Below are 25122 nucleotides of genomic sequence, written 5' to 3'. Positions count from 1 at the left end.
AGCATCAAACTTGCATACTACTGATTGGTATAAAACGTTTGCAGGAGAAAGGTGAGCTTTGTAAGCATTCTTGTTCAATCATTTTATTGAAATGGATATCAGTTTTAACCGCTAGATGGCAGCAGCGGACAGAATTGACAGCACGAGCTCGCGCGCACACTCACGGATGAAAACGGTTTCAGTGCATGACAGATAACAGACATAAATTAATATAAATAACTAAACTTGCATAATTGTGTTTGGCATGAAACGTTTGAACATGTAACATGAGCTTTGTGACCAATCTGGTCCAATCATTTTATTGAAGTAGACGTCAGTTTTATACCGTTAGATGGCAGCAGCGGACAGAAGTGACAGCACCAGCTCGCGCGCACACTCACAGATGAAAACAGTTTCAGTGCATAACAGATAACAGACATTCATTCAAATAAATAATTAAACTTGCATAATAGTGATTGTTATAAAACGTTTGCAGAAAAAACGTGAGCTTTGTGTCCAATCTTTTCTAATCACTTTATTTAAGTAGATGTAAATTTACACCGCTAGATGGCAGCAACAGCATAAGCGAGTGCACTCACGCAGGTGCGCGTTCACACTGGCCCTCGGAAGGCAGCATCCTCCAGAGGTCACATTTTAGGCTGCATACGTCACAAAGATCTTATTTAAGTGTATTAACAATTATAGAGTTGACTATTATTCTTAGTTAATCTTAAATTGTTTAATGTGCTTATGACTTGCAAATGTAATAGTCGCCCCAACATAAACTGAGCTGCAAGGTGGCAGACAGTAGCTGGTTTAAGGTGGTCCTCCCCGCCTTTCAAAACGAATCAAGCTGGTGGGTCAGCTGGACTTCCAGCCTGACCAGCTCAGCCCAAATGGAAAAAAGTGTTTTAAATATATATAAAAATATACAAAAAAAGTTAAAAAAAATTTGCTGAACTATATTTTGGAATGTTTAAAAAAATATACTTTCAACAATATATTTTTGGTTATTTTTTGTATATTTTAAAATCTATTTTAAAAAAAATAAACATTTTAAAGCAAGGAAATATATTCATGTCGCATTGGAAGAAAAACTTTGTTTATATTACTAACATGTAAACATAACAGGTTTGAAAAGGTTAAAATTAAATATATATTAAACTTTTGAAATATATTTAGATTTAATCTCCATATCAACATCAAATTAAAAAATATATTTAGCATATATTTAAAATATATTTTTGGCCAGAGATTTTTTTTTTTTTTTGCTGTAAAAAAAACAGCTTGACCAGCTTAAAAAGGGACCAAACACAGCTAAACTAGTTTGCTACACCAGCTAAAAGAAATCTGGGAGACCAGCAAAAACCAGCTCAGCATGCAGTTTTAGCAGTTTTTTCTGTAGGCAGTTAACGAAAATAAATCAGGCTTGATGATGACGTATGCAGTCTGCATATGCGACCTCAACAGGATACACTGTGTCAAAGTAACTGAGCATTCACGTGATTTAATATTTCATGTAGACTATTTTAAAACAGGGTGACTTCCATGTAAATTCCTTTTAAATATTTTGTTGTTATCTACATTACGACTGATTTTAGCTGCGTGATAAAGCAGCAAACAGGGAAACTCAAAATAATTTTAGTTTCATTTTATAATTGTATCTCAAGCTTTAATGTTGTAATGTAAAATACAGTGGAAATACACAGCAGTTGGTGAATGAATGTTTGTAGGGAAAGATGATCTGGGATTGTGAAGCTATACATCATCTACCAGCAGAGGAACCAGTCAAGCCATTGGTTTTGATTTATGATCAGATGATTATTAAGTCTTTAGACACTTTATAAACTGATACAAACTTTCCACATGGCTGCAAATACAGACGCGGTTTTCTTATCTAAGATAACACAAAAGTAAAATAATAAACTTGTGCACTTTTAGTTTTGTTTTTAGTGTTGTGCTTCTCAAGTTCTTCATGAAATTTGGTCCTGCAGTGCTTTGCTTTATTCTTCTTTCTTATTTTCATTTTAAATTAGTTTGGGGAAAATAATCTGTTTAATAAGTCTTTTTTAAGGAGTTATATGTGTATCATTTAGTATTTTCCCTGAGGTCCACTAATATTGTTGAGTTAAGCCAACCAAAACCACAATGTACTTTTTTGTTTATTTATTTATTTTCCATCCGACCTCCAGATGACCCTAATATTACACGAGACCAGTCAATAAATGCTTGGAAAGTTTTTTTGAAATCATCCCATGCTTCTTGAATCTAAAAGTGAAGATGAAAGATGTCTCCAAAAGCGTCGTGCAGGTCTGTGCAGGAATGAGACGACTGGATTTCCTCCTCTGACTCTGTTAGTGAACGCTGTTGATAATTATACACATAAAAACAAATGAACCACATCACCTTTCTGTTTCTATTTACTACATCAGTCTTATGTCTGTATGTTTTTGGTTACATTATATTGGTTAATGTATAGCTAATATTTTAACAAGTGGAAACAGGAAAACCCCAATTCATTATATATTGATGTGTTTGTGTGAAAGTACTTCCTTGTTGCTTGCTTATACAAAGGTTGCTGTATTCTAAAGAGTAATATTTGATTTATGCCTAGGGGTCAATTTTGGGCTCTCTTCTTTTTAAAATGTATGTTTATCCTCTTGGCCAACTTTTGAGATCACTTGGTGTAAAATGACACTTCTTTGCAGATGATACCCAGATCTACCTTCATTTTAGACCTAATGAAATTGTTAATTTTCTTTCTGAGTGTATTTTTAAGATGAAGGAATGGATGAAGATCATTTTCTTTGTATTAGCAGTGAAAAGACTGAGATTATGCTTGTTGGTTAACCCAACCAATTACTCAAAGCAGAACGCTTGATGGTTCAAATATGGAGTTTCAAACAAAATTGAGGAATCTAGGAGTAATTTTTTAAATATAAAAAATGCGCTTTCTTAACCTTTCCATCGTTGAGCATCACGTCTCAAATTTGCACGTGCAGTTGTTGTTTAAAAGCTTGACTTCATGCGGCGGTGCAACAACCGACAGCGGATGACGTCAATGTCCCAAGAGAATGATCCGAGACAGAGGAAGTCGAACAAGCTTAACGTGTGTGACGTCGTTGCCGTAAAGCAAGTCGTGATTCTCGCGAGATTTGTCCGGGTCGCTCCTCTCAAGCTTGCATTGCTGGTTTTGTTAGCGGCGTCCTCCCCGAGCTTCAACAGGAGGATGATTCGCCCTACTATGACTTTGTTTACCACCGAAATAACTTTGAAGCTGTTATATTAAGGTAAAATAACTGTATAGTGTGTCTTTAAGAAATAATTTCATTTTAAATACTTATTGTCATTTAAAAAGTGGAGTTGCACTGATGTTTATGTTGTCATGTTGTGTATTGGCCACCAGTTGTGTGATTGCAGTACCAGTTTTAGCCACAATCCTACATACTGTTCCTTTAAAAGGCATTACATGGGTTGGCAGCACCTCAATATTTGACTGAGCTTTTAATCCCATAATATACTCCAAAACGTGATCTTCGGAAACTGGTCTTTTAACGGTTCCCTCAACTCGTTTAAAGGGGCCATAGGGTGAAAATCTGACTTTATCCATGTTTACGGGCTATAATTGTCTCCCCAGTGCTTCTATCAACCTAGAAAATGTGAAAAAGATCAAACCAGTACATTTGTTTTGGTAAGCCATTTTTTGCAAGCATGTGAGGTAGGTAACAAGGCCAATCACAATAATACCAACCTTTAATCTGCATTTTCCAACCACAGCTCTGTATATTTAGTACAGAGAGAAAATAATTGACAGAACAATTGAGTTTTAATTTTAACAAACCACCATTATGGTGATCAATGTTTTCTTTATCATCAGCTCATTTGCATTTTAAAGAACAAATCCCAAAAATTGCACATTTTTGCTCTGACCTAAAAAAAATAGGAATTTTAACATGCTATAATTAATTATTTGTGCGATATTTTGAGGTTAAAATTCACATAAACACTCTAGGGACACCAAAGACTTATTTTATATCTTTAAAAAAAACTTATGACTCCTATAAAGGGATAGTTCACCCAAAAATAAAAATTCTGTCATCATTTACTTATCCTCATGTTGTAGAAATGTTTTGGGTTTGATGAACACAAAGGAAGATATTTTAAGAACAATTGTGACCAAACCGTTTGTGGACCCCATTTACTTCCACAATATTATTTTTTATTAAGTGAATGGGGTCCACACGGTTTGGTTACAAAATATCTTACATATCTTCCTTTGTTCATCAAACCCAAAACATTTCTACAGGTTTGTAACAACATTGGGGTGAATAAATGATGACACAATGTTTTTATTTTTGGGTGAACTATCCCTTTAAAGGCTGTGAGGTGACAAAACTTGGATGTATATACAAGACAAACTGGCAAAAACTCACACTGATTACAAAACAAACTGGCGTGGGACAGTAAACCATAAACAAGGCATAAAAATCAAAGGGGAACAGGTGACACACATCAAACAATAACAAGGAGATTAATGAGGGGGCGGGGTCAGTGACGAGACAGGGAAAGCACATGGCCAGATAAACAAAGCCACATGTTCCCACACAAAACATGGTCCTGTGACTATGAACTAGAAAACATAAAAACAGGACCATGCCACTATTTTATTACACATAGCTCATAGTTGTAGCTTAATTCATAGAGAATTTGTTTATGTATTAGCACCATTCCAGTATCCACGGCTATACTCATGGCAAGAACTGGTTAATCTATACACAATGCAATTTGTCATCTCCAGTTCCCCTAACCTGCATGTTTTTGTGTGGGAGGAAACTGGAGTTCCCAAAATAAACCCAAGTTGACACCAGAAGAACATGCAAACTCAAGACAGAAAGACCTCCTGACCCAGACAAAGCTCGAACCGATGACCTTCTTACTGTGAAGCAACAATGCAACCCATTGAGTAACTGTGCGACCTGATTGAGAAACTCAAAGGTCATGGTTTTAATTCCCCAAAAAAATGTGTCTGCAAAAAGCAAATATGTATGAGATACAATTGCTACTTTGCTAATAGCGTTACTAGTATAACTTTACTAATAGTATAAAACTTTAAATAATAGTTTTTTGTCCACCAGTAAGGGTTAAGTGAGGTCAGATAGTTTGGAAAGCACCTTTGAGTCCCATTTCACTGTTAAGTGGCTTGAGGTTATGTGTGTGTGGTCCACTCTTATCACAAAAAGTTATTTCAACACAGCCTGCTGGGTCACATACAAGAATCTGAAATGTTTCGCATGAATTTCTGAACAACACTGAATTACTAAATAACTAAGATGTTTTATATTTCATCATAGAAATAAATAAATCATGCATCAGGACCTTTTGAGATCTTCAGATGATGATGAAATCTAAGTTTGGAAAGGGAGCAGTGGTGGCTTGTGACTGCTCATCCAAGGTGTGCTAATTCAAAATATGTGTTTGTTGCATCATGTGAACCATGTGCATCATGTGTTTTGTCAAAACAAGTGCCTGCTGCACACGCGTCAAAACCGTTTATGATAAAAAAGCGCTCACATTCGCAAAATAAACGCAAGACACTCCCTGAACACTAAACTGTAATTATGCATGAGATTATGTGAGTATCTGGCAAACGTGAGCGTCTCTTTTATCATAAACTCTTTAGACGCGTCTGCAGCAGACACTTATTTTGACAAGACAAGTGATGCACACAGGATCTCTCCAGGCGCAGAACACATATTTTGAAAAAAAGAACCACACACATGACGGGCTACATACATGTTGTGCAAACTTCGCATCGAGCGCCCTCAAAAAAAGAAGTCGCCGCCACTGCTAAAGAAACCACAATTTACATTTTCTCTTAGTAAAACTGTTTGAAACGTCTCTCATAGCCACACAACACTAGAATGTTAATATGATTTTGACTCAGTCATGGTGAGTTTTGGTCTGACTGGATACAGTTCATATTCACATGTGACCGTAAACCACAAAACCAGTCATAAGTAGCAGATGCAGGTTTATCTGCAGCAATAGCCAACAATACATTGTATGGGTTAACATGATCCATTTCTCTTTTATGCCCATTAGGATATTAAGTAAAGATCATTTCTCCCTGTGTCAGCGTGGGTTTACTCCGGGTACTCCGGTTTCCTCCCACAGGAAACAAAAACATGCAAGTTAGGCAGATTGGAGATGCCTAATTGTCCCTCCCCAACCTGTGAATGGATCAACTTGTCTGAATAAAACTTGTGTATGGATTAACTTGTTCTCGCCATGAATATAGCCGTAGATGCTAGAATGGCGTTAAGAAATAAAGGAAGAAGAAGAAGTAAAGATCATGTTATACAAAGATATTTTGTAAATCTTTCTATTGTAAATATATAAAAAATATATTTATCATTAGTAATATGTGATGCTAAGGACTTCTTTTGGACAACTTTTCTCAATATTTAGATTTTTTGCACACTCAGATTTTCAAATAGTTCACTGTAAAAAAAAATCCAACTTAGATAGATAATTAGGTAACTAAATAAGGGGGTCAAATTCATTATTTTGTGTTCACTGAATGAAAATAATAATCATCCAGCTAACAAATATAATTTTTTTGACTGTACTTAGATATATACGTTTCTGTCCAATTCGTTTACGCAACTGAGTAATCTGATCAAACAATTAAAAAAATTCTGGGTCTGAATGTTTCCCAGCATGCATTGCGACATGTTCACCTCTTTGGTTAATATTTACTAAAAAATATGACTGTTTTAATGTTTGCTGGATTTATTGATGATGTTATGTTGTTAACTTTATGGATACATGCTGGAATGGTGTTTATACAGTCCCAATCTTAGTTAAGAACAGGGTTGGGGGTAACGCATTACAAGTAACATGCATAACATAATAATATTACTTTTCTGAAGTAACGAGTAAAGGAACGCATTACTTTATAATGTACACAATAATATTTGATTTACTTTTTTTTACAAAAGTAATCCAAGTTTCTTTTCAATTTCATTAATTTGATAAAAAAATAATGTACTGAATTAAACTAAATGTAGTGAGATAGTGTGTGTAATTCTATGCGCGCGCGCCAGTTTGAATAAGAAACGAGATGGCAGGCCAGTGCTTGACATTTTTGTTATGGAATATATCCAATAATTTAAGAAAGGAAATCGCCATTAGACGCTACAGAAGGGCGTTTAGCACCAAACGTTCGTTGTTGGCAATTAAAATACTATTTTGCAAGTAAACTGTGAGTGCTGTCCTTTCTTACACTATTGAATATCAGTACATATTGAGGGATTCAGCACCCAGTTCAAGTTATGCGATTTATTTATTAGTAAGTGTGAGCGTGTTGTTTCATACAAGTGTAATGGAAATATGCAATATCTGAATACAAAACTGCATAAAAAACACCTGCAAGGCCTGAAAGAGATCAAGCCTCAGCCAAGTAAGAAAAAGTAACGCAAAAGTAACTTAAAAGTAACTTAAGTATTACTTTCCATGAAAAGTAACTAAGTTATATAATTAGTTACTTTTTTGGTAAGTAACTTAATGTTGTAATGCATTACTTTTAAAAGTAACTTTCCCTAACACTGGTTGAGAAGACTAAAGTCACTTGAGTAAACACAGAAATTTGTTATTGCCTAATCAGTTTGGTTCAACAAGTTGGCATTACTCAGTAAATTAGGTTGGGTGAACTACAACATTCAAGAGTTGAGTAAACTCAAAAAAGCTGTGCAGCAAGTTGCCTTAAAAGTTGACTTAACTTAAGTTTTCTATTTTTTACGTTGTTGTATCTCGGCCAAATATTGTACTATCCTAACAATTCATACATTAATGGAAAGCTTATTTATTCATATAGCTTTAATTTCAAAAAGTGGTCCGACTGGTTTGTAGTCCAGGGTTCAATTTAGCATTGAATTGAATATGAATTCAATGCAGTATGTAAGAATGGTTTTGCTTATCTGTCAGGATTGTGGTAATGAGGGTTAATTTTGGGGAATCACTGAATGCCATTTTCACTTCCAAAACACTGAAGTTAAAGCAAGAGAACAAACAACACATTTCTTCCTTTTTTTCTTGTTTGGCCGGTTGCTTTGTTATTATCAGTTATTAATGAAGTAGGAAATGTCAGTCTTTAGAAATCATGGGGAATCCCTTTAGAACCAGATAGCTTGTCCTAACTAGTTTGGTTTCATTATATTTTAGTAAGTCATGATTACATAGTCCACAACATTTAGGCTATGATGTTACATTTAACCAACCATAGCTAATGTTTAAAGGATTTACCAGAAACTGAGTATTTCTGGTGTAGTCAACAATATAATCCCTGTTAATCTTTCATCTTTGACTTTGAGTCACTGATTCATAATGCTATGACTGTCCTCTGTCTTTGTTGTATTTAAATAATGACAACAAAAACTGAATTCAATTTCATCTGTTTTCCAGGCTTTTGTTATTATGAAAGGATTTGTCTTCTTTCTCTTCACGATGTTGTAATAGTTCAAAATCACCCACTTCCTGCACCAAACACATCCAGAAGATGAAGGGTTATCCTCTCTTTGCGGGAAACACACACTTCCTCTTTCACTGCCAGTTAAAGCTGGGTGTCATATCACAGAAATGAAAGTTAAATGATAACAGCTAGAGAATTAAAGTTAAAGTAACTTCAGAAAAAGAGAGAGAGAGAAAAAGAAACACAAAAGAAAGATTATCAAAAATAACATTTTAATAAAACAAGTACGTTTAGTTTTTAAACAAAACAAAAACTACAAAACTGATCTTTAGTTATAGACGGTTTGCATAACATCAGGCTGTTGCCAATAAAATCATTTACGAGTAGCTACAACATGCTTTTTCCTGTAACAGTAAAACCAAAACTATGTGTTACTCCCATAAGAAGTACTTTGTATCGCAATAATGAATTATCACATTATTATCTTCTCTACTGGGAATACAAAACAAACAACATTGTGAAATGACTTTGACTGGCAGCCAGATATACAGTTTATCTCAGTTCATACCACAATTTCATAGAAAAGAGCGCTGTAAGAGTTTAAGATCGATCCTTAAGATTAAGTACAGGAATCTGAATCTTCCTGGATGATGTCTTTCCTGCAATAAAATGTTTCTTTTTCTATTTCTCCATCAACTGAAGTTCATGTTTCAGACTTGTCATCTGATTTGTGGATAAGATTCAATACCGTCCCAACTTTGTTCTCCAGACTCGGACATTCTCCCGGATGTGACATCACTAAAATCCTGCACGTCTGACGCTCCTTTAGAAACATCCCGAGTGTTTCGTCCAAGTCTCTGTTTCCCTCCTTATATCCATCCAGGATCACTAAACAGTCTGTTGAACCCAGTAGCGTCTCTCTGATGTCAGACACATCTAATGGTGTTTCGTTGGGAATGTTGGATTTGACCAACTGGAAAAAATCCCCATTAGTTCCTCGGCAGTTTACCGAAACAACCAGCTGGAGGTCTTTGATGTTCCAGGGGTCTATAGTGAGACTCTGTGCCCAGCACGATGACAGAATTTGGGCTGTGGTGGTTTTTCCGCTTCCTGGTTTTCCCAGCAAGAGAATTGTTTGTCTTTTCTCAGGAAAAATAGAGCTGACGTTCACAGCCTGGCCTTCCCTGAAATGGAGATGGTTATTGAGTTTAATGTGTGCATATTGTTAATCCAGCTGCACTGTGAAAACTTTCGGTAGAAATTACTGTCAGCTGTTACTTACTGTAAAATTAAATGTATGTTATTTACTGGCAAGAGTTTGTTCAAAGTTAAATGAGCATTAAACATTAACAAGTCTTAAATAACAGCCTCATGCAAAGCATTCTGGGAACCAAATCTGGAGGAAAAAACGGAAAAAAGTGATGCTTGCCAAACTGTTGCAGGTAAAATAACATCAACTTAAATCTAGAGTAAATTATTGATATGCTAAACACAAATGAAGATATTTTGAAAAATGTTTATAACCAAACAGATCTGGGGCACCATTCACTTCCCTAGTATTATCTTTTCCTACTAGTCGGTGGTGCTCCAGATCTGCATGATTAACATTCCTCAAAATATTTCCTTTGTATTTAGCAGAAAAAAGACATTTATACAACTTAAGTAAATGATGAAAACATTTTCAGTTTTCAGTTAACTATTTCTTCTCACGGAAATTCGTGTTATAGTCACAACATTTTTTATTAATGTATGTGTGCTATTGACACACATTTCTGCAGTTTTTCGTGCCCCTGGAGCACAAATGTCTTTTTTATGGCGCACAGTACGAAATTCTAGAAACCTTTGGCACTGCTTTCTGTATTGTGTCATTTTATATTTTGTTTTCTCATTGTTTTGTCCTATATTTTTTACCATTTTTGCTTGGGGTTAGGGTTAGAATTACTTTCTGCAACATCCTAACCCAAACCCCAACTCCAGGAGAGAATAGTTTTAAAAGCGGACGAAAAACATGTAGAAACCAATCCGTAAAATTACATCCTAACATAAACCCCAAATCTAATATGATAATGATTTAAAAATAGGAAAAACAATGAGGAAAAAAATAAAATGACACGATACAGAAACTGTTTGTAGAAATTCGTCCAAAGTAACACAATTAGTTACTTTTTTGGTGAGTAACTTAATATTGTAATGCATTACTTTTAAAAGTAACTTTCCCCAACACTGGTTGAGAAGACTTAGGCCACTAGTTGAGAAAAAAACAGAAATTTGCTTATTGCCTAATCAGTTTGGTTGAACTTGTTGGATTAAGTTGACATTACTCAGTAAATTAGGTAAGGTGAACTACATCATTCAAGAGTTGCGTAAACTCAAAAAAGCTGTGCAGCAAGTTGCCTTAAAAGTTGACTTAAGTTTTCTATTTTCTACGGTGTTGTATCTTGGCCAAGTATTGTACTGTCTTAACAATCTATATATTAATGGAAAGCTTATTTATTCCTATAGCTTCAATTTCAAAAAGTGGGCCTTTATAACTGGTTTGTAGTCCAGGGTTCATCATTCATTACTGTGTTTTCATTTGATATATGGCATTAAATTGAATATAAATTCAGTGCATTAATTTATGTAAGAATGGTTACACGAATTACTCAAAAACCTGTGGGCAACTTTCTGTATCGTGTCCTTTTATATTTTGTATCCTCATTGTTATGTCCTATATTTTTTACCATTTTTGCTTGGGGTTAGGGATAGAATTACTTTCTGCGACATCCTAATCCAAACCCCAACACCAGGCGAGAATAGTTTTAAAAGCAGGTGAAAAACATGTAGAAACCAATCCGTAAAATTACATCCTAACGCAAACCCTGAATCTAACCATAAGCGACAATGATTTAAAAATAGGAAAAACAATGAGGAAAAATATAAAAGACACGATACAGAAAGTCATGCCACATGCACAAAAAAGACATTCGTACTCCAGGGGACTGAAGCTGTGTCCGAAAGAGCCCCCATAACCTCATTCAGTATTTCCTATTAGTCCACACTAATATAGTTTACTTGGAGAAATGAATAAAAACGAGTGATAGGCTACTTGAGCCCGCTAATAATCGCCACTATGATTTCGATCAACAGTAATAAAGTGCACTATTTAAGAGTTTAGGGGGCTATATCGGACACGGCCTTGGATTTCTACATTTGTGAAATGAAAACAAATTGGGGAACTGATATACTGTGAAGAGGACTGAACTATAAATGAATGTAAACAAGTGCTCAGATCATTTGATCTTGGGAAAATTGAATGAGAAATGTTAAAGTTCATTCTGACATTTCTGACTTTGGCTAGAATACTTTACAACGTGAATACATTTTGAGATTTCTCTGGAAAATGCAGAAGAGAGCCTCATGAGATTACTGGACTAACTTTAGGTTAGTCAGACAGAGTCCTCTCAATGTCCTCTATGAAACACCCCTGAGATATTAAAGAGATCCTTTATATTGTGTTTCTGTGGTAGTCTTGAATAAGATATCAAACATCTTTGTCAACTTCTTAAGAATATTCACTGATTTTGAAGGAAGTTGTTTGTCTCTTTGTGTGTTCCACAGAAACATGAGTAACACCATTGATGTTTTATGATGTGTGTGTTGGTGATTCACACTCATTCACATTCAGTCTACCTGAGGTGAAGCACGTGTGGCAGCACATTACTGCAGTATGACATCAATCTGGTGTTCATTTCTGTATCTGTGATGGGTTGTGAATATCGCTGTATCAGGGCGTCTCTAAGAGTCTGAAGTTTTTCCGCATGCTCTGCAAAAATCCAAGAAAAACAAAGTGTCAAATGTCAAAAAGCAGCTTAAAAGAGAACATGTGTCTTATGACAAGCATCCAGCTATCAACCATCTGCTCAGTGATTCACAATCATATGAGACTTCCAGATGTGCTTAAAAGCATTCTCTAGCAATTTACACGGGACACATGACAGAAAATTGTATATACTCAACATTTTTGAAAGTGATCTTACTGTATAACCCTCGCAAAACTTTACAAAACCAAGTGGTAACAGCAGGGTCACTGTGAAATGGGCCCAAACGTTTTTGATGACGGAGATCCTATGGATTAATGCATCAGACTGCACTCTTAAAAATATATAGCATTTAATAGACATCCAAACACAGCCCAGGTGTCTAAAATTTTGGCTATAAGTGAAAATATAATGGCCCAAAACTAAAATAAATTAATAAGTAAAACCTTGTAATCATGAACACAAAATCTAGAATTCGAGGGTGCAAAAAAATCTAAATATTGAGAAAATTGCCTTTTAATGTTGTCCAAATTAAGCCCTTAGCAACACACATTACTAATGATAAATGTATTTTTTTAAGTAGAAAATTTACAAAATATCTCCAATGAACATGATCTTCGCTTAATATCCTAATGATTTTATGGGGCAATAATTTTGACCTATATAATGTATTGTTGGCTATTGCTACAAATAGATGGCGAAATGACAGTAATTACTTGCTAGGGAGAACCGAAAATGGTTCTTCTGTAGCATCGCTGTGAGTTCTAGCACCTTTATTTTTAGAAGTGCATATTTAGATTTTACTGTAAGTGACATTTGAATGGATTTACATAAGGAAACTGGTACAAATTAATTATACAGTTGTGGACAAAATACTGCCCCTCTTGGTAAATATGGGCAAGGAAAACTGTAAAATCTGCATTGTTTCTCCTTTATATATTGTCTATATAATCCAATGTTTCATCAATTAAAAATATTTGAAAGTGTGTGTGGGCGATCACATTATAAAAAAATATTTCCTTAAATACACATTGGCCACAACTATTGGCCATTTGCAAGGATAATAGCTCAGAGTCCTGTATCATTATATCTGATGAGATTGAAGAATTCATGTCAAGTGATCTTAGATTATTTCACCAAACCCTTCACATATTGCTGTTCTCTACTCTTCAGTAATTTTTTGTATGGTTCAGGTCAGAAAACTAGGATGGCTCTGGCAGAACCTTGATTTGGGCTCAGTGACCCATTTTTTTTATTATTATTATTTTTGTTTGTTTTAAACCAATGTCATGATGTGATGATTTAACCAAGACCTATTATAAGATTTCTAGCAGAACAAATCAGTTTTGAATTCTTTTTCTGTTGGTATTTGATAAAATCCATGACGCCATGTATCTGAATAAGATGTCCTAGACCTCTGGCATAAAATTAGGTTCAAAACGATGAAGGTCTGGCAGTATATTTACATTTAGCAGACACTTTTGTCCAAAGTGACTTACAAATGAGGTAGCAGTGGTAGGAAAAGCCATGTTTCTGAATGACAGAACCCAGGGGTGTCATGTATATAGAAAAGAGAAGTGGTCCAAGCACTGAGCCTTGAGGTACCCCGGTACTGAGACGCTGGGTTTCAGAGACGTCACCTGTCAAGGATACTCTAAATCAGTGTTCTCAATTCCAGTCCTCTGCCCCCCCCCCAGAACATTTTAGATGTCTCTATATATAAAAACACCTGATTCAGTTCATCAGCTTGTTAGTGTGTTAATACAGGAGCCTGATGAGTGAAATCAGGTATTTCATATAAGGAGACATCTAAAACATTCTGGGAGGGGGCAGAGGACTGGAATTGGGAACCACAGCTCTAAATGACCTTCCTGAGAGATAAGACCTGAACCATAATAGTGCCATTCATTTAACTGTAGACATGGAAAAGTCTTTAATCCCTGTGTGCACCAAAGCCATCTTTTCGTTTCTTATGGCCGCAGAACTCCGTTTAAAGTTCCAGTATGGCAAATAAATATGCTAAAGTTTGTTTTTGCATGAGAGTAGAGGATTTCCCAAATTTGTCCCAAACAACTTGTGGTGATGGAGGTACTGTTTTCCTTTATTTTTTTTTAAAAAGTTTTCTGACCCCAAGATTCAACTGATCTGACCGCATTTCTTTCTGTTCTTCTTTTCTTTTTTTTTCAGTGTTTGTAAGGTTTATGGTTCAAAAAACACATTATTTTCCATATACCATAAGTCTTCCTGAAACGCACAGATTTTGTACAAAGCTCATCGATTTGAAAAGCTCAAATATATACATTGTAATTGGCCTGAATACATCTGACGTCACCTGGAAATATGACGCTCATTACTATGTTTAAAAGATTCGGTCACAATGCAATGCTAACAGGAGTTAACTTACAGACTAAGTTTAGAGTCCAGTGGGAGTTACCAACAGGGCCAATATGTTTGTCCACAACTGTATATAATTTGATTAAAATCTGATTGGGGCTAATAACAGTACTGTTGTATTCACAATACTTCCCTTCAGAGAATACTGTGGTAATACCAGAATTTTGGCAGGAGTACCATGATATAACATGAGTACATATCTCCACCCCGGCCTGGAGCAAAATGTCTCAATGACACATGAAGAGCGGGAATTCATTTTATTCTTAGAATATTTCCTGTTTTGACTTCTATAACAAGCTTTACCATTAGATCACTTCCAGTGCATAAAACATCACAGATACAGTTGCCAATAAAAACACAAATGTATTCATAATAAGGAACATGCTTTACCTTCCCGTGTGATGTCACATGGATGTGGTGTATTCTCATATATTGTCAGTAAACCTGGAAAAGAAGCACCGAATATCCTTGTAAAAAATGTCTGTAGAAATTACAGTAACTTACTGTAGATTTTACATTTATGTCATTACTGGCAACAGTTTGTTCAAAGTTAAATGAACATGAAAGATTTTCAGTCTTTATCTTCTACAGTAAGTTACTGGCAACCAGCTGCATAATTACAGCAATTTTTTACAGTGTAGGTCTTTTGTAATACATGAGTAAATAATGACAAAATTATTATTTTGTTTTAAACTGTTCCTTAATATACACTATTAGTTGTTCTTGTAGCTCAATGGGTAAAGCGTTGCATTAGTAGCGCAGAGGTCATGGGTTTGATTTACAGGAAGGAAATGCATTGTTAATAGTGTTTGGCAAGTACATAAATGTAATGTCGATGATGCCTGCTTTATAATAATGATCATAACAAACATTGAATCAGCAAATATCAGCTGTGTGAGAAGTAAAGAAACTCACAGTCATTGTTTGCAGCGGTTTGTGGGAACGGAGGTGGACATTTCGATGATTTACTTCTTTTGTCTTTCTGGCCTGTGTACAGAACACATACAGATGTTTGGGAATTCATGCATGATCACTTATTGAAAAGAGGAAGTGAAAGAGTTTTTTGCATGGTAATCACTTTATAATCTTATTATCAGTATTATCTCTTGAGGAAAGGCATCATAAGGTTATTTTATTTATTACGGTCAGCGACTCCGTGCATTCCTGTTTCTGCACATTACACTGTAGAAAATATTTGGCCACAAATCAACGGGTCAGAAAAACAGCATTTTAAAAAACTACTCGAGCCGTCAACGAGCATGATTTGTTGTTAAATTAAAAACGTATTAAAACCACACAATTATAATCACATTAGTGTAGCAAAGTGAAGCACTGAATAAAAAATATAGACACAAATATTATTGAAGCCAAAAATATATCGTTTGTTTCTGTATGAAAGGGCAACACAGTTAAACTCTGTAAACATTAACTGAACTGAAAATTTTGTGTACATATTGTGTAACATTAAAAAACATGTCTTGTGATTTCTCTGTTCTTTCTTGTATCTGTTCTTCATGAATGCATGAGCGAGCTCATATGTGCGATGTAATGCATGAATGATGTTATTCACATGTGTCAGCTTATATAGCCTGCTTTCTGTTTATTGTAGATTAATAGATGTTTACTCTCATATAGTGTTAATAAAACATTGTTGCTCTCGGTTATAAGCCTATAACGTATGGGAGTAGTTGTTATGGTATGACGATTATGGGTCAATAAAAGGTTTCTTCCTGTTCCTACATCTTCATTCTCTGGATGTGCAAAGTGTTTTATGAAGGTAACTGAAACCATCTAATGAAATGTCCCGCTTTAAAAATGTTAAGAGTTGGCACGTGAGATGAAATTACGTGAAAGTGACTCACAGTCACCTGACATTATGCAGATACTGATGTCTCATGATGCTAACTCATAAGATTGCAAAGGTAAATTCTACCATATGTGTACAGATACTTAAATAATCAGGTTTTGGATCATTTATAAAATTTAAACAATCATCTGTTATGATGAATGATTATTATTATTATTTTCAAGTAAAACTTAAAGTATCACTGTAATGTTATACTTTTAAAATAAAAAGCACTTTTTCAGTAGTGAAATGAGCTCAGTAAACAGGTGATGGTATAATTGGGAATATAATTCAAGTACCGTTTTTTCTTTTGCTGTAAATGATGGAGATGAAGATGATGACCAGTAAGACCACTATAACAGATCCGATCCAAACATAATGATGAGAAGAACTGGCAGGAATTTCATCTGAAAACACACAAGATCTGCTGTTATACAAAGATGTCTGATCCTACTATTCAACTTCCTTCAATGAAATAAAGTGAATGTAAAGCTTCTGTGGGAACAATTGTGTTTTTATTCCCTGGAACTACAGTATACCAAAAATAAAACGCTGGATGAGAGGAAATTTGTAGTGTGTGATTGCGTTGTTGTTAGTTACTGGAATAAACTGGAATGATCCGTTTTATGAATCATGAATATTTAGGTTTACTTTCAGGAAATATGGTCAAAAATGGTCCCACGCTTTCATGGGGCAGTAATTTGGTACCCATATGTACCCCTGTCTGAGGTACTAATATGAACTCTTTAGAATGTAAAGGTGTCCTTTTTAAAAGGGTACTGCAGCAGTGACTGATCAGACTGATCTCACGGAAAGTCTCGTTTTAGTCACGCAAAATTTTATTAATTTATTTGTGTCCATGGCGCGACACTCGTGACACTCAAACGAATTTCTATGGTTTTTTGTGTCTGTGGCACAACTTTCTTTTTCGTTTCATTTTATGTTTGTTTTCTCTTAGTTTTTTTTCTATTTTCTTACCATTGTAGCTTGGGGTTTTTAGACATCCTTACCCAAACCCCAACTCTAACTCCAGACAAGAATACTTTTAGAAGCCAAAGAAAAACATGTAGAAACCAACACATAAAAGTATATCCTAACGCAAACCCCAAGCGACAATGATTTAAATGACGGTACCCAAGTTTTGTGTGGTAGCACATGGCCTTTGTTTGGGCCGTTAGAGTCAGTCCTGTCTAGTCTGTTTTTTGTAGTACTGTTTTCCCATCATGGGAATGGTTTTGCTTTATGGTTGTATTAAAGTAAAAGTCTTGTTTCGTGTTTCTCAACCCTCGTGATAGAGCGACTGGACGGGCAGTTCATGACAGCGATAGCTAGGGACCATTTTTCCTGACAGCGTATTGGTGCTGTAAAATATTTCAAGCTCAAGCTAAAACTACAATATCAAAATGTAAAGATTATGGGGGTGGTTTCTCAGACAGGGCTTATCATAGTCCCAGACTAAAATGCATGTTTGAGGTGCTTTGCATTGAAATATCTTAAGATATATGCTGTTGTTTTGTCTCAAGATGCATACTACTGTAGTATTGTTTTTTGTAAGGTTTGCTAGACTCTGCCAGAACTAGGCCTTAGTTGTTTTGGGACATTTAAGTAGTTTTTACAAGCAAACCTTGCAAAAAAAAAAACAATACTGGTGTGCACCTTGAGAAAAATCATGGTGCTGATATATGTTAAGATGTCAGAGCAAGTATTGTTAAATTAAGACAGATCAAACATGCATTTTAGTCTGGGACTAGGATAAGCCCGGTCTGGGAAACCGACCCTTACATGTTTTGTAAGCACATTTCTTTATGGTTTATCCCCACCACAAGTTTGGCAGATAAACCCTTGCTTTAGAGTAAAACATCATGCATTAAACAACTTGAAATATATTCACACTGTCTGATTTGAAACCTGTTGAAAAACCAAAGTAATAGGAATCTTAACATCTGATTTATCTTAGCATGTCGTATTTTACGCCCTCTCACCTGGGGGAAATCCATCAATGTGTTGTCAAGGAAAATCTGGCTCGCACAAAACATATAAGCATCGGAAAACAAAGGCGACTTTCATATAAGTAGGCAGATACTCGCTGCTAGATTTCCTGTAACTCGCTACTCCTACACATCTCATTTCTAGTATAACTTTGACTTGATTTATGGCAAGTTTTATATAAAAACTCACGTGGGATAATGAAGGTGGTCGTCTGTCTGACTTTCCCCTCGGTGAGAAACGAGCAGGTGTAGTTTCTCACCAGGTCTCGTCTCACCGTCAGTCTGCTGGTGATGTTGATGAGATCTTCATCTGTGACGCGTGTCCTTTTGCTGGATTTCTCTGTGAGGTTTACGGTTTGTCCATCGCTCCAGAGAACCTCTGCCAGCGGGTATCCCGCAAACTCGCAGGACAATTCCACCTCATCTTCAACTTCTGTTTTTCTCACACTTTTCTTTATTGGAGTATTAAGCGCTAGAAACAGAGAACAAGATGATTTTGCTTTAGAAAAACACACATTTCTAAATCCTCATGGGTTGATCCCTGGACTTTGGATAAAACTGTCTGCCAAATGCATGCATGCATGAAATCAAAGCACAAAGCACTTATATTTTAATAAAGTAGTATGCAGATAATTTGCAATATAAAAATGAGCAGTATCCCATAATTCATTGCAGCAGTTAACGACATATCACTCATTATTTGCAGTCAATCTGTTCTTAAAAATGCTGCATGTTAAACAAATCAAGTTCTTTAATCTTCATTTGAGCAAGTGTTTAATCTCACCTGTAACACTGAGCGTGATGTGTTTGTAGTCGACATCATCTTGCTGATATTTCACCACACATTGATATGTGCCCGAATCTTTAATCCTGAGCTTTTTCAGGTGTAATACAGCTCGACTTTGACTCAGCTGCTCGTGGATGAGCTGAGCTCGATCTCCAAACACAACGTTTGTGTAGTTCTGCTTTTCTTTGCCTCTCTCATATCGATAGACATTTATTTCAGGCAGAGGTTCAATTCTGTGCCATATAACCAAGAGGTCAGACAGACTTTTGACTTGTGAGAACAAGCAGACAAGTTTGACGTCACCGTGTAGCTCCGACTCGTACGACTTCTGCTCTACATCCACTGTGAACAGACCTGAAGAGAGAGATATCACCCAATAGTTAAACGTATAGGGGTGGTTTCCTGGACAGGGATTAGACTAGTCCTAGACTAAAATAAATGAGCTGTCCAAACTGAAAACAACTTGTACTGACATATCTTAAAATACATCAGTGCCCTTTGTTTGCCTTGAAATGCACATAAGTAATGTTTTTAGTAAGGCATGTTTGTTAAAACTAGTTATATTTCCTAATTAATCTAAGGTCTAGTCCTGGTCTACATCCAGAGACATGAGGGCAGTGTTGGGTAAGTTACTCAAAAAAGTAATGAATTACTAGTTACTAATTACATCTTCAATCATGTAATTAGATTACTTATTATGACTACTTTCTAAATCCTATTTAGTAAATGATACAAAGATAGGCTTGAAACGGCTCGAATACATCATATAAAAGTACATCAATTAATCTGGCCAAACTTTTTAAGGTCCAATTTTCACTATTAACTCATTTTGCCTCAATATTCTCCTGTTATACTGCTTGTTAATACTGAGTAATTGGTAGGATTGTAAACTAATTGTAAACTACACAAGAGTGTTACCATTATTCTTATTAACTCACCAAACTATTTGAAGTGAGAAGTATACATAAAAAACATTAATGCATAATAATGCATTGACGTAAATTCATTTTAACGACAATAATTTTATTAACGTGCGATTAACGCAACCCAAAATTTCTCAATTTTAAATTGAGTAAACGTCATCAAATGTCTAATCCTAAATGCTTAACTAATGCACAAAGGATGCGTGTCCAGTCACTTGCGTGTCTTAAATTTTGGTTTGGGTTTTAAAACTAGAATTAGATAAATAAAGTGCACGACTTGCTTGATGTTAAAATAGTTGTTAAGAGAGATAAAAATCAGGACACGATTGATGTGAAAAGAGCGACAAGACTCGAAAACGATCTTTCACTAATAATTAAACATACATTTGCATAAAGTATCCATATTTGTCCATGCTTATGTTGATTAAAGTCTTAAAAACTTGAAAAGTGTTAAATTAAGGTAAATATAGATAAAAATGTGCAATTAAGTTGTGATTAATCACAAGTTAACTCATGACAACCGTGCAATAAATCTAGATTAAACATTTTAAATAGTTTACAGCCCTGATTTTAACCTTAGACTTTAGTAATCCCTTACTTTACTTTTCAAGGAAAAAGTAATTCAATTACAGTAACTAATTACTTAGTAACTAGTTACACCCAAAATTGCATAAGAGTTATTCCCATAAAAAACCTATCATGATTTTAAACTACTACAAATGATAAGTAACCTTAGGTAGCTTGGTGAAAATGACAGTTTTTCTTTTATAGATCACAAGAAGTCTCATTAATATGTAATTTACATCATATATACTCTGTCTTAAATGTTTCTTTTATGCAAATAATTGCATAACAAAAAGAAAGCATTGAAATGAATGTGCATACTGTAGCGCATGTCAGATATAAAAAACAGACAAACCTGAGACAGCCGAACAGAGGAGAGCCCGACAAATCAGCACCAGCAGTCCCTTCATCACCTCCTGCTGAATAAACATCATCATTCAGACATCACAGAAGATCTGATCTGACAGACAATAAACAAGTGTCTTGTGTTAGTGAATCTGTGGGCTGACTGTTCGTGAGTCAGCAGTTAATAAAAAACCTCTCACTTCCTTATTTACAAATGCCAAAAAAACACCATCATCAATAAGAGTGACAAAGCAAGTTCTGTTACTGGTAAATTTACGTGCACCACTTATGAATTGGTTTTGGTGTTATACACGATGATTCATCAAATTAACCGATTCATTCTTGTGAAAATCATCAGACAGCTTAGGGGAGATAAAACTTAACAACTTAAACTATTTGTATAAGTACATGTGTGTACCCTGGGTTTAAACCCATGAGATCTTGAACTATGAATGCAATGCAGTACCACTGAGCTGTATCTGAACCCCTAACATTTACATTCATAATAATGGCATGCATGATACACAGAAACATTTAGCATCATCTCATACAGAGACAGAAATACATAAACACAATAGTACCAAATGAGAATTTTGTTTAAATTAAATGTCTTATAATCTTTACAGGTTTGATCTAAAGGCTTTTTCAGACACATTTCTTTACCAAACTTTATTTAAAGAAATTAAAGGATAATAAAGGAAAAAGTATACATATAAAAGTCCTTGACACTGTTTAAAAGCATCCCTGAAGTGTGTAAAGATGACCAAGCGTGCAGAAAGACAGGCAACACAAATCTGACTATAATCTGAAATCCTAAATATATGGACTATTGAAGGAATTAAAGAATGAGAAAATATGTCGTTGTCCAAACCTTTGACTGTTTCTGCATGCATTAAAGGGGCCATGACACAAACCTTTTTTAAGATGTCAAATAAATCTTTGGTGTCCCCAGAGCACATATGTTAAGTTTCAGCTCAAAATACCCAATAGATAATTTATTATAACATGTTAAAGTTGCCATTTTGTAAGTACAAGCAAAAATGTGCGGTTTTTGGTGTGTCCTTTAAAATGCAAATGAGCTGATGATAAAGCACACACTGATCACAATGATGGTGGTTTGTTGCAATTAAAACTCAATTGTGCTTTTTTCTGCACTAAATGGCAGTGCTGTGATTGGATGGTGCAGATTAAGGGGTGGTATTATTATAATAAGAGCTCCTTATGACATCATAAGGAGAGACAAATTTCAACAACCTATTTTTTCATGTGCTTGTAGAGAATGATTTACCAAAACTAAGTTACTGAGTGGATCTTTCTAGGGACCCAATCATAGCACTTAAACATGAAAAAAGTCAGATTTTCATGCCATGGCCCCTTTAATCTGTGTGATTTTCTTAATTTTCTCCCTATGATCAGACAGCTATTAAAACACACACGCTATCTGTAGTCTATTACTAAGAAGAATAGTGTGTGACACAATTTCTTTCCCATGATAGAGACGATTGTATCTTCACTCATACTGATCTAATGACATCACAAACAGTAATGATGCCGGAAACTACTAACTTTGAAGATTCCCCCCTCAGGTTGCTTTAGGTTATGTTGAAGGAAATAAATAAAGTTTTGCGCGAGTTTAAAAAAAACCCTTAAGTAACACCCACATCCTTACTACATAAACACACTCTTTTTCCAAAAATAACATCACCACACACGCACCCACGCACGCAGGCACACACATGCGCCCACACACTCACACAATCATCTTGGTTTTCGGTTACAGGTGTATATTATAACTCGGTCACAAAGATCCGACTTCAAGTCTCTTATGATGATAATAATGCTTACGTTTCAATATGACTTCCAGTAACTCTTGAGTAACTCGGGGTTTAGTGCGTTCATGACTCACTTCAGGACAGTATGGGGAAAGTTAACTGCGACTATATCAATCTCATCTTATCTGGGGGTTTGTGATGAACCCACATTACCCATCAATTAACCAAACCACCACTCAACTATACAGTTAAACATACCCAATTGAAATACTCAAAAAGGGAAGAGTCTAGTTGTCAAATATTTTCCTCGCGTGAAAATTTCTCAGGTTTATTTTTGAAAGTCGGTTTCTATATAGATGCATAGCTAAAGTCCTAACCACTAACACAACACAAAAACACACACACACACACACATTTAAAGGGATAGCTCAACCAAAATTGAAATTTATGTCATCTTTAACTTACACAAACCTGTTTGTAACCAAACCGTTTGTGAGCCACACTGACTACAATAGTAGGGGAAAAGAATACTATGGAAGTGAATGGGGCTCATGAACGGTTTGATTTATCCCTTTAAAGGTGCAGTGTGCCATTTTTAAAAGGATCTCTTGACAGAAATGCAAAATAATATACAAAACTACATTATCAGTGGTGTATAAAGATACCGTTATGTTTTTATTAACTTAGAATGAGACATTTTTATCTACATACACCGAGGGTCCCCTTGGAAGTCACCATTTTGTGCCACCATGTTTTTACAGAAGCCCTTAATGGACAAACATTTTTCCTACGTTGTCTCCGTCGATGACATGTTTTTCCGGTGGCAGCTAATGTAGCTTCTCTATGCGTTTCAAAAGCGAAGGCTGAGCAGTGGACTGAGCCGTTGGTTGCAATTCGCAACCTCACCACTAGATGCTGCTAAAATTTACACACTGCACCTTTAAGAGTTCTTCTGTCAGACTTACATGTAAAGTTAGTTTAAGAAATTGCTAGAATTTTACTGTGTAACTATTCCAGGCAACTGTGAGTGTACAGTGATGGTATCAGACTGTATAAACATTACACTTTTACACAATACATTTACACAATAATCTCTCAGAAATAAAGTCACAAAGTCATTGGGTGGTACCCTTTGAAAAAGGACACATGTGTACCTAAAGAGTGTATAAAACTACATCACTGATAAATATCTGTACCTAAATGATACATATGAACAGGGTGTGATTTGCTGGGAGGGATGGGAGGATTATACCCCCTCGGGTCTTTATAACCCTGCCTTTGATTAATTATTTTTTATCCTTATTAGAGCATCCGACTCTCATGATGGACCGGAGATGTTCGAATCTCTCTCAGGGCAGGTGCGAGTATGACTGGAAGTTATTTCTATACATGTTTTATTTCAACAGTCACAAGAAATAGCTTAATACACTAAATAATCAATATAAGCACATCAGGTATATAATAAAATATTTGAAAAACATACCTCCCCATCCTGATTTTTTTCACAAATCACACCCTGCACATATAGACTTTTTAAAGAGCATCGTCCCAGTGACAACTTTTGTGCCATTTTTTTCTGAGTACTGTATGTCCTCTAATGCATTTTAAAGAATATTATATAATGACACATGCCTAAAAATATCAATGAACCATGTCCACGGTTATATGGTATAATATGGTAATACCAGCCTCCAGGGTATGTTTTATAAGTTGCATCTACTTCAGACCACAAACATTTTAAAATAAAATCAGTGCTTACAAAAAATAGCAATGTGATGAATATAAACCTTGCTTACAGATCAAATAAAATGCTGAAATGTCAAAAATCAATCTGATTCCATGCAATAATTCACAAACTTACTGAATATAAACATTGTTTCTGTGCATCATTACGCAACATTGTAAATGTCAACAGTTGGATTTCAACAGAAAATGGTGTAGAAATGTAGCTGACATGAAAACCACATTAAAATAAACCACACAGTAGAAATAAGCCTTACAACCAAATCCGGTGTGTTACAAAAGAATAAAAATAACACAAATAAACATAATAGATCTGATTTATATTTCAATATGATTAAAGATTAAGATGATGAAGTTGTTTACTTACTAAATTGAATGTCTGTCAGCTTTGCGTCTTGTTTATGTGACTCTTGAGATAAAGAGAGTTTGAATCCTGTGTTTGATCTGCACTGCAGTGTTTCTCCTCATAAATGCGCTATTAGTTTGCGCTGCTTCTCGTGCTCATTGGTGT

General features: G+C 35.3%; 1 protein-coding gene across 4 annotated transcripts; it reads right to left on the bottom strand.

Annotated features, from left to right (window-relative positions):
- Positions 1-8702: 8702 nt before the first annotated feature.
- LOC129424008 (uncharacterized) lies at positions 8703-25117 on the bottom strand. Of its 4 annotated transcripts, none has more exons than XM_055180551.2 (9): positions 24979-25117; positions 21107-21206; positions 19262-19618; positions 18668-18949; positions 16789-16896; positions 15559-15630; positions 15034-15087; positions 12122-12254; positions 8703-9633 (listed from the first exon to the last, which is right to left on the bottom strand). In XM_055180551.2, the coding sequence occupies exons 2-9, from the start codon at positions 21186-21188 to the stop codon at positions 9153-9155; spliced, it is 1569 nt and encodes a 522-aa protein (XP_055036526.2). In that variant the 5' UTR covers positions 21189-21206; positions 24979-25117; the 3' UTR covers positions 8703-9152. The 4 variants fall into 4 exon arrangements, with proteins under 4 accessions (XP_055036526.2, XP_055036527.2, XP_055036528.2 ...); XM_055180552.2 differs by having other exon boundaries at positions 21107-21170; XM_055180553.2 differs by having other exon boundaries at positions 21107-21167; positions 24979-25107.
- Positions 25118-25122: the final 5 nt, after the last annotated feature.

The sequence above is a fragment of the Misgurnus anguillicaudatus genome, chromosome 9 (genome assembly GCF_027580225.2).
Source record: "Misgurnus anguillicaudatus chromosome 9, ASM2758022v2, whole genome shotgun sequence".
Taxonomy (NCBI): domain Eukaryota; kingdom Metazoa; phylum Chordata; class Actinopteri; order Cypriniformes; family Cobitidae; genus Misgurnus; species Misgurnus anguillicaudatus.
This window is presented reverse-complemented; position numbering and strand designations above follow the sequence as displayed.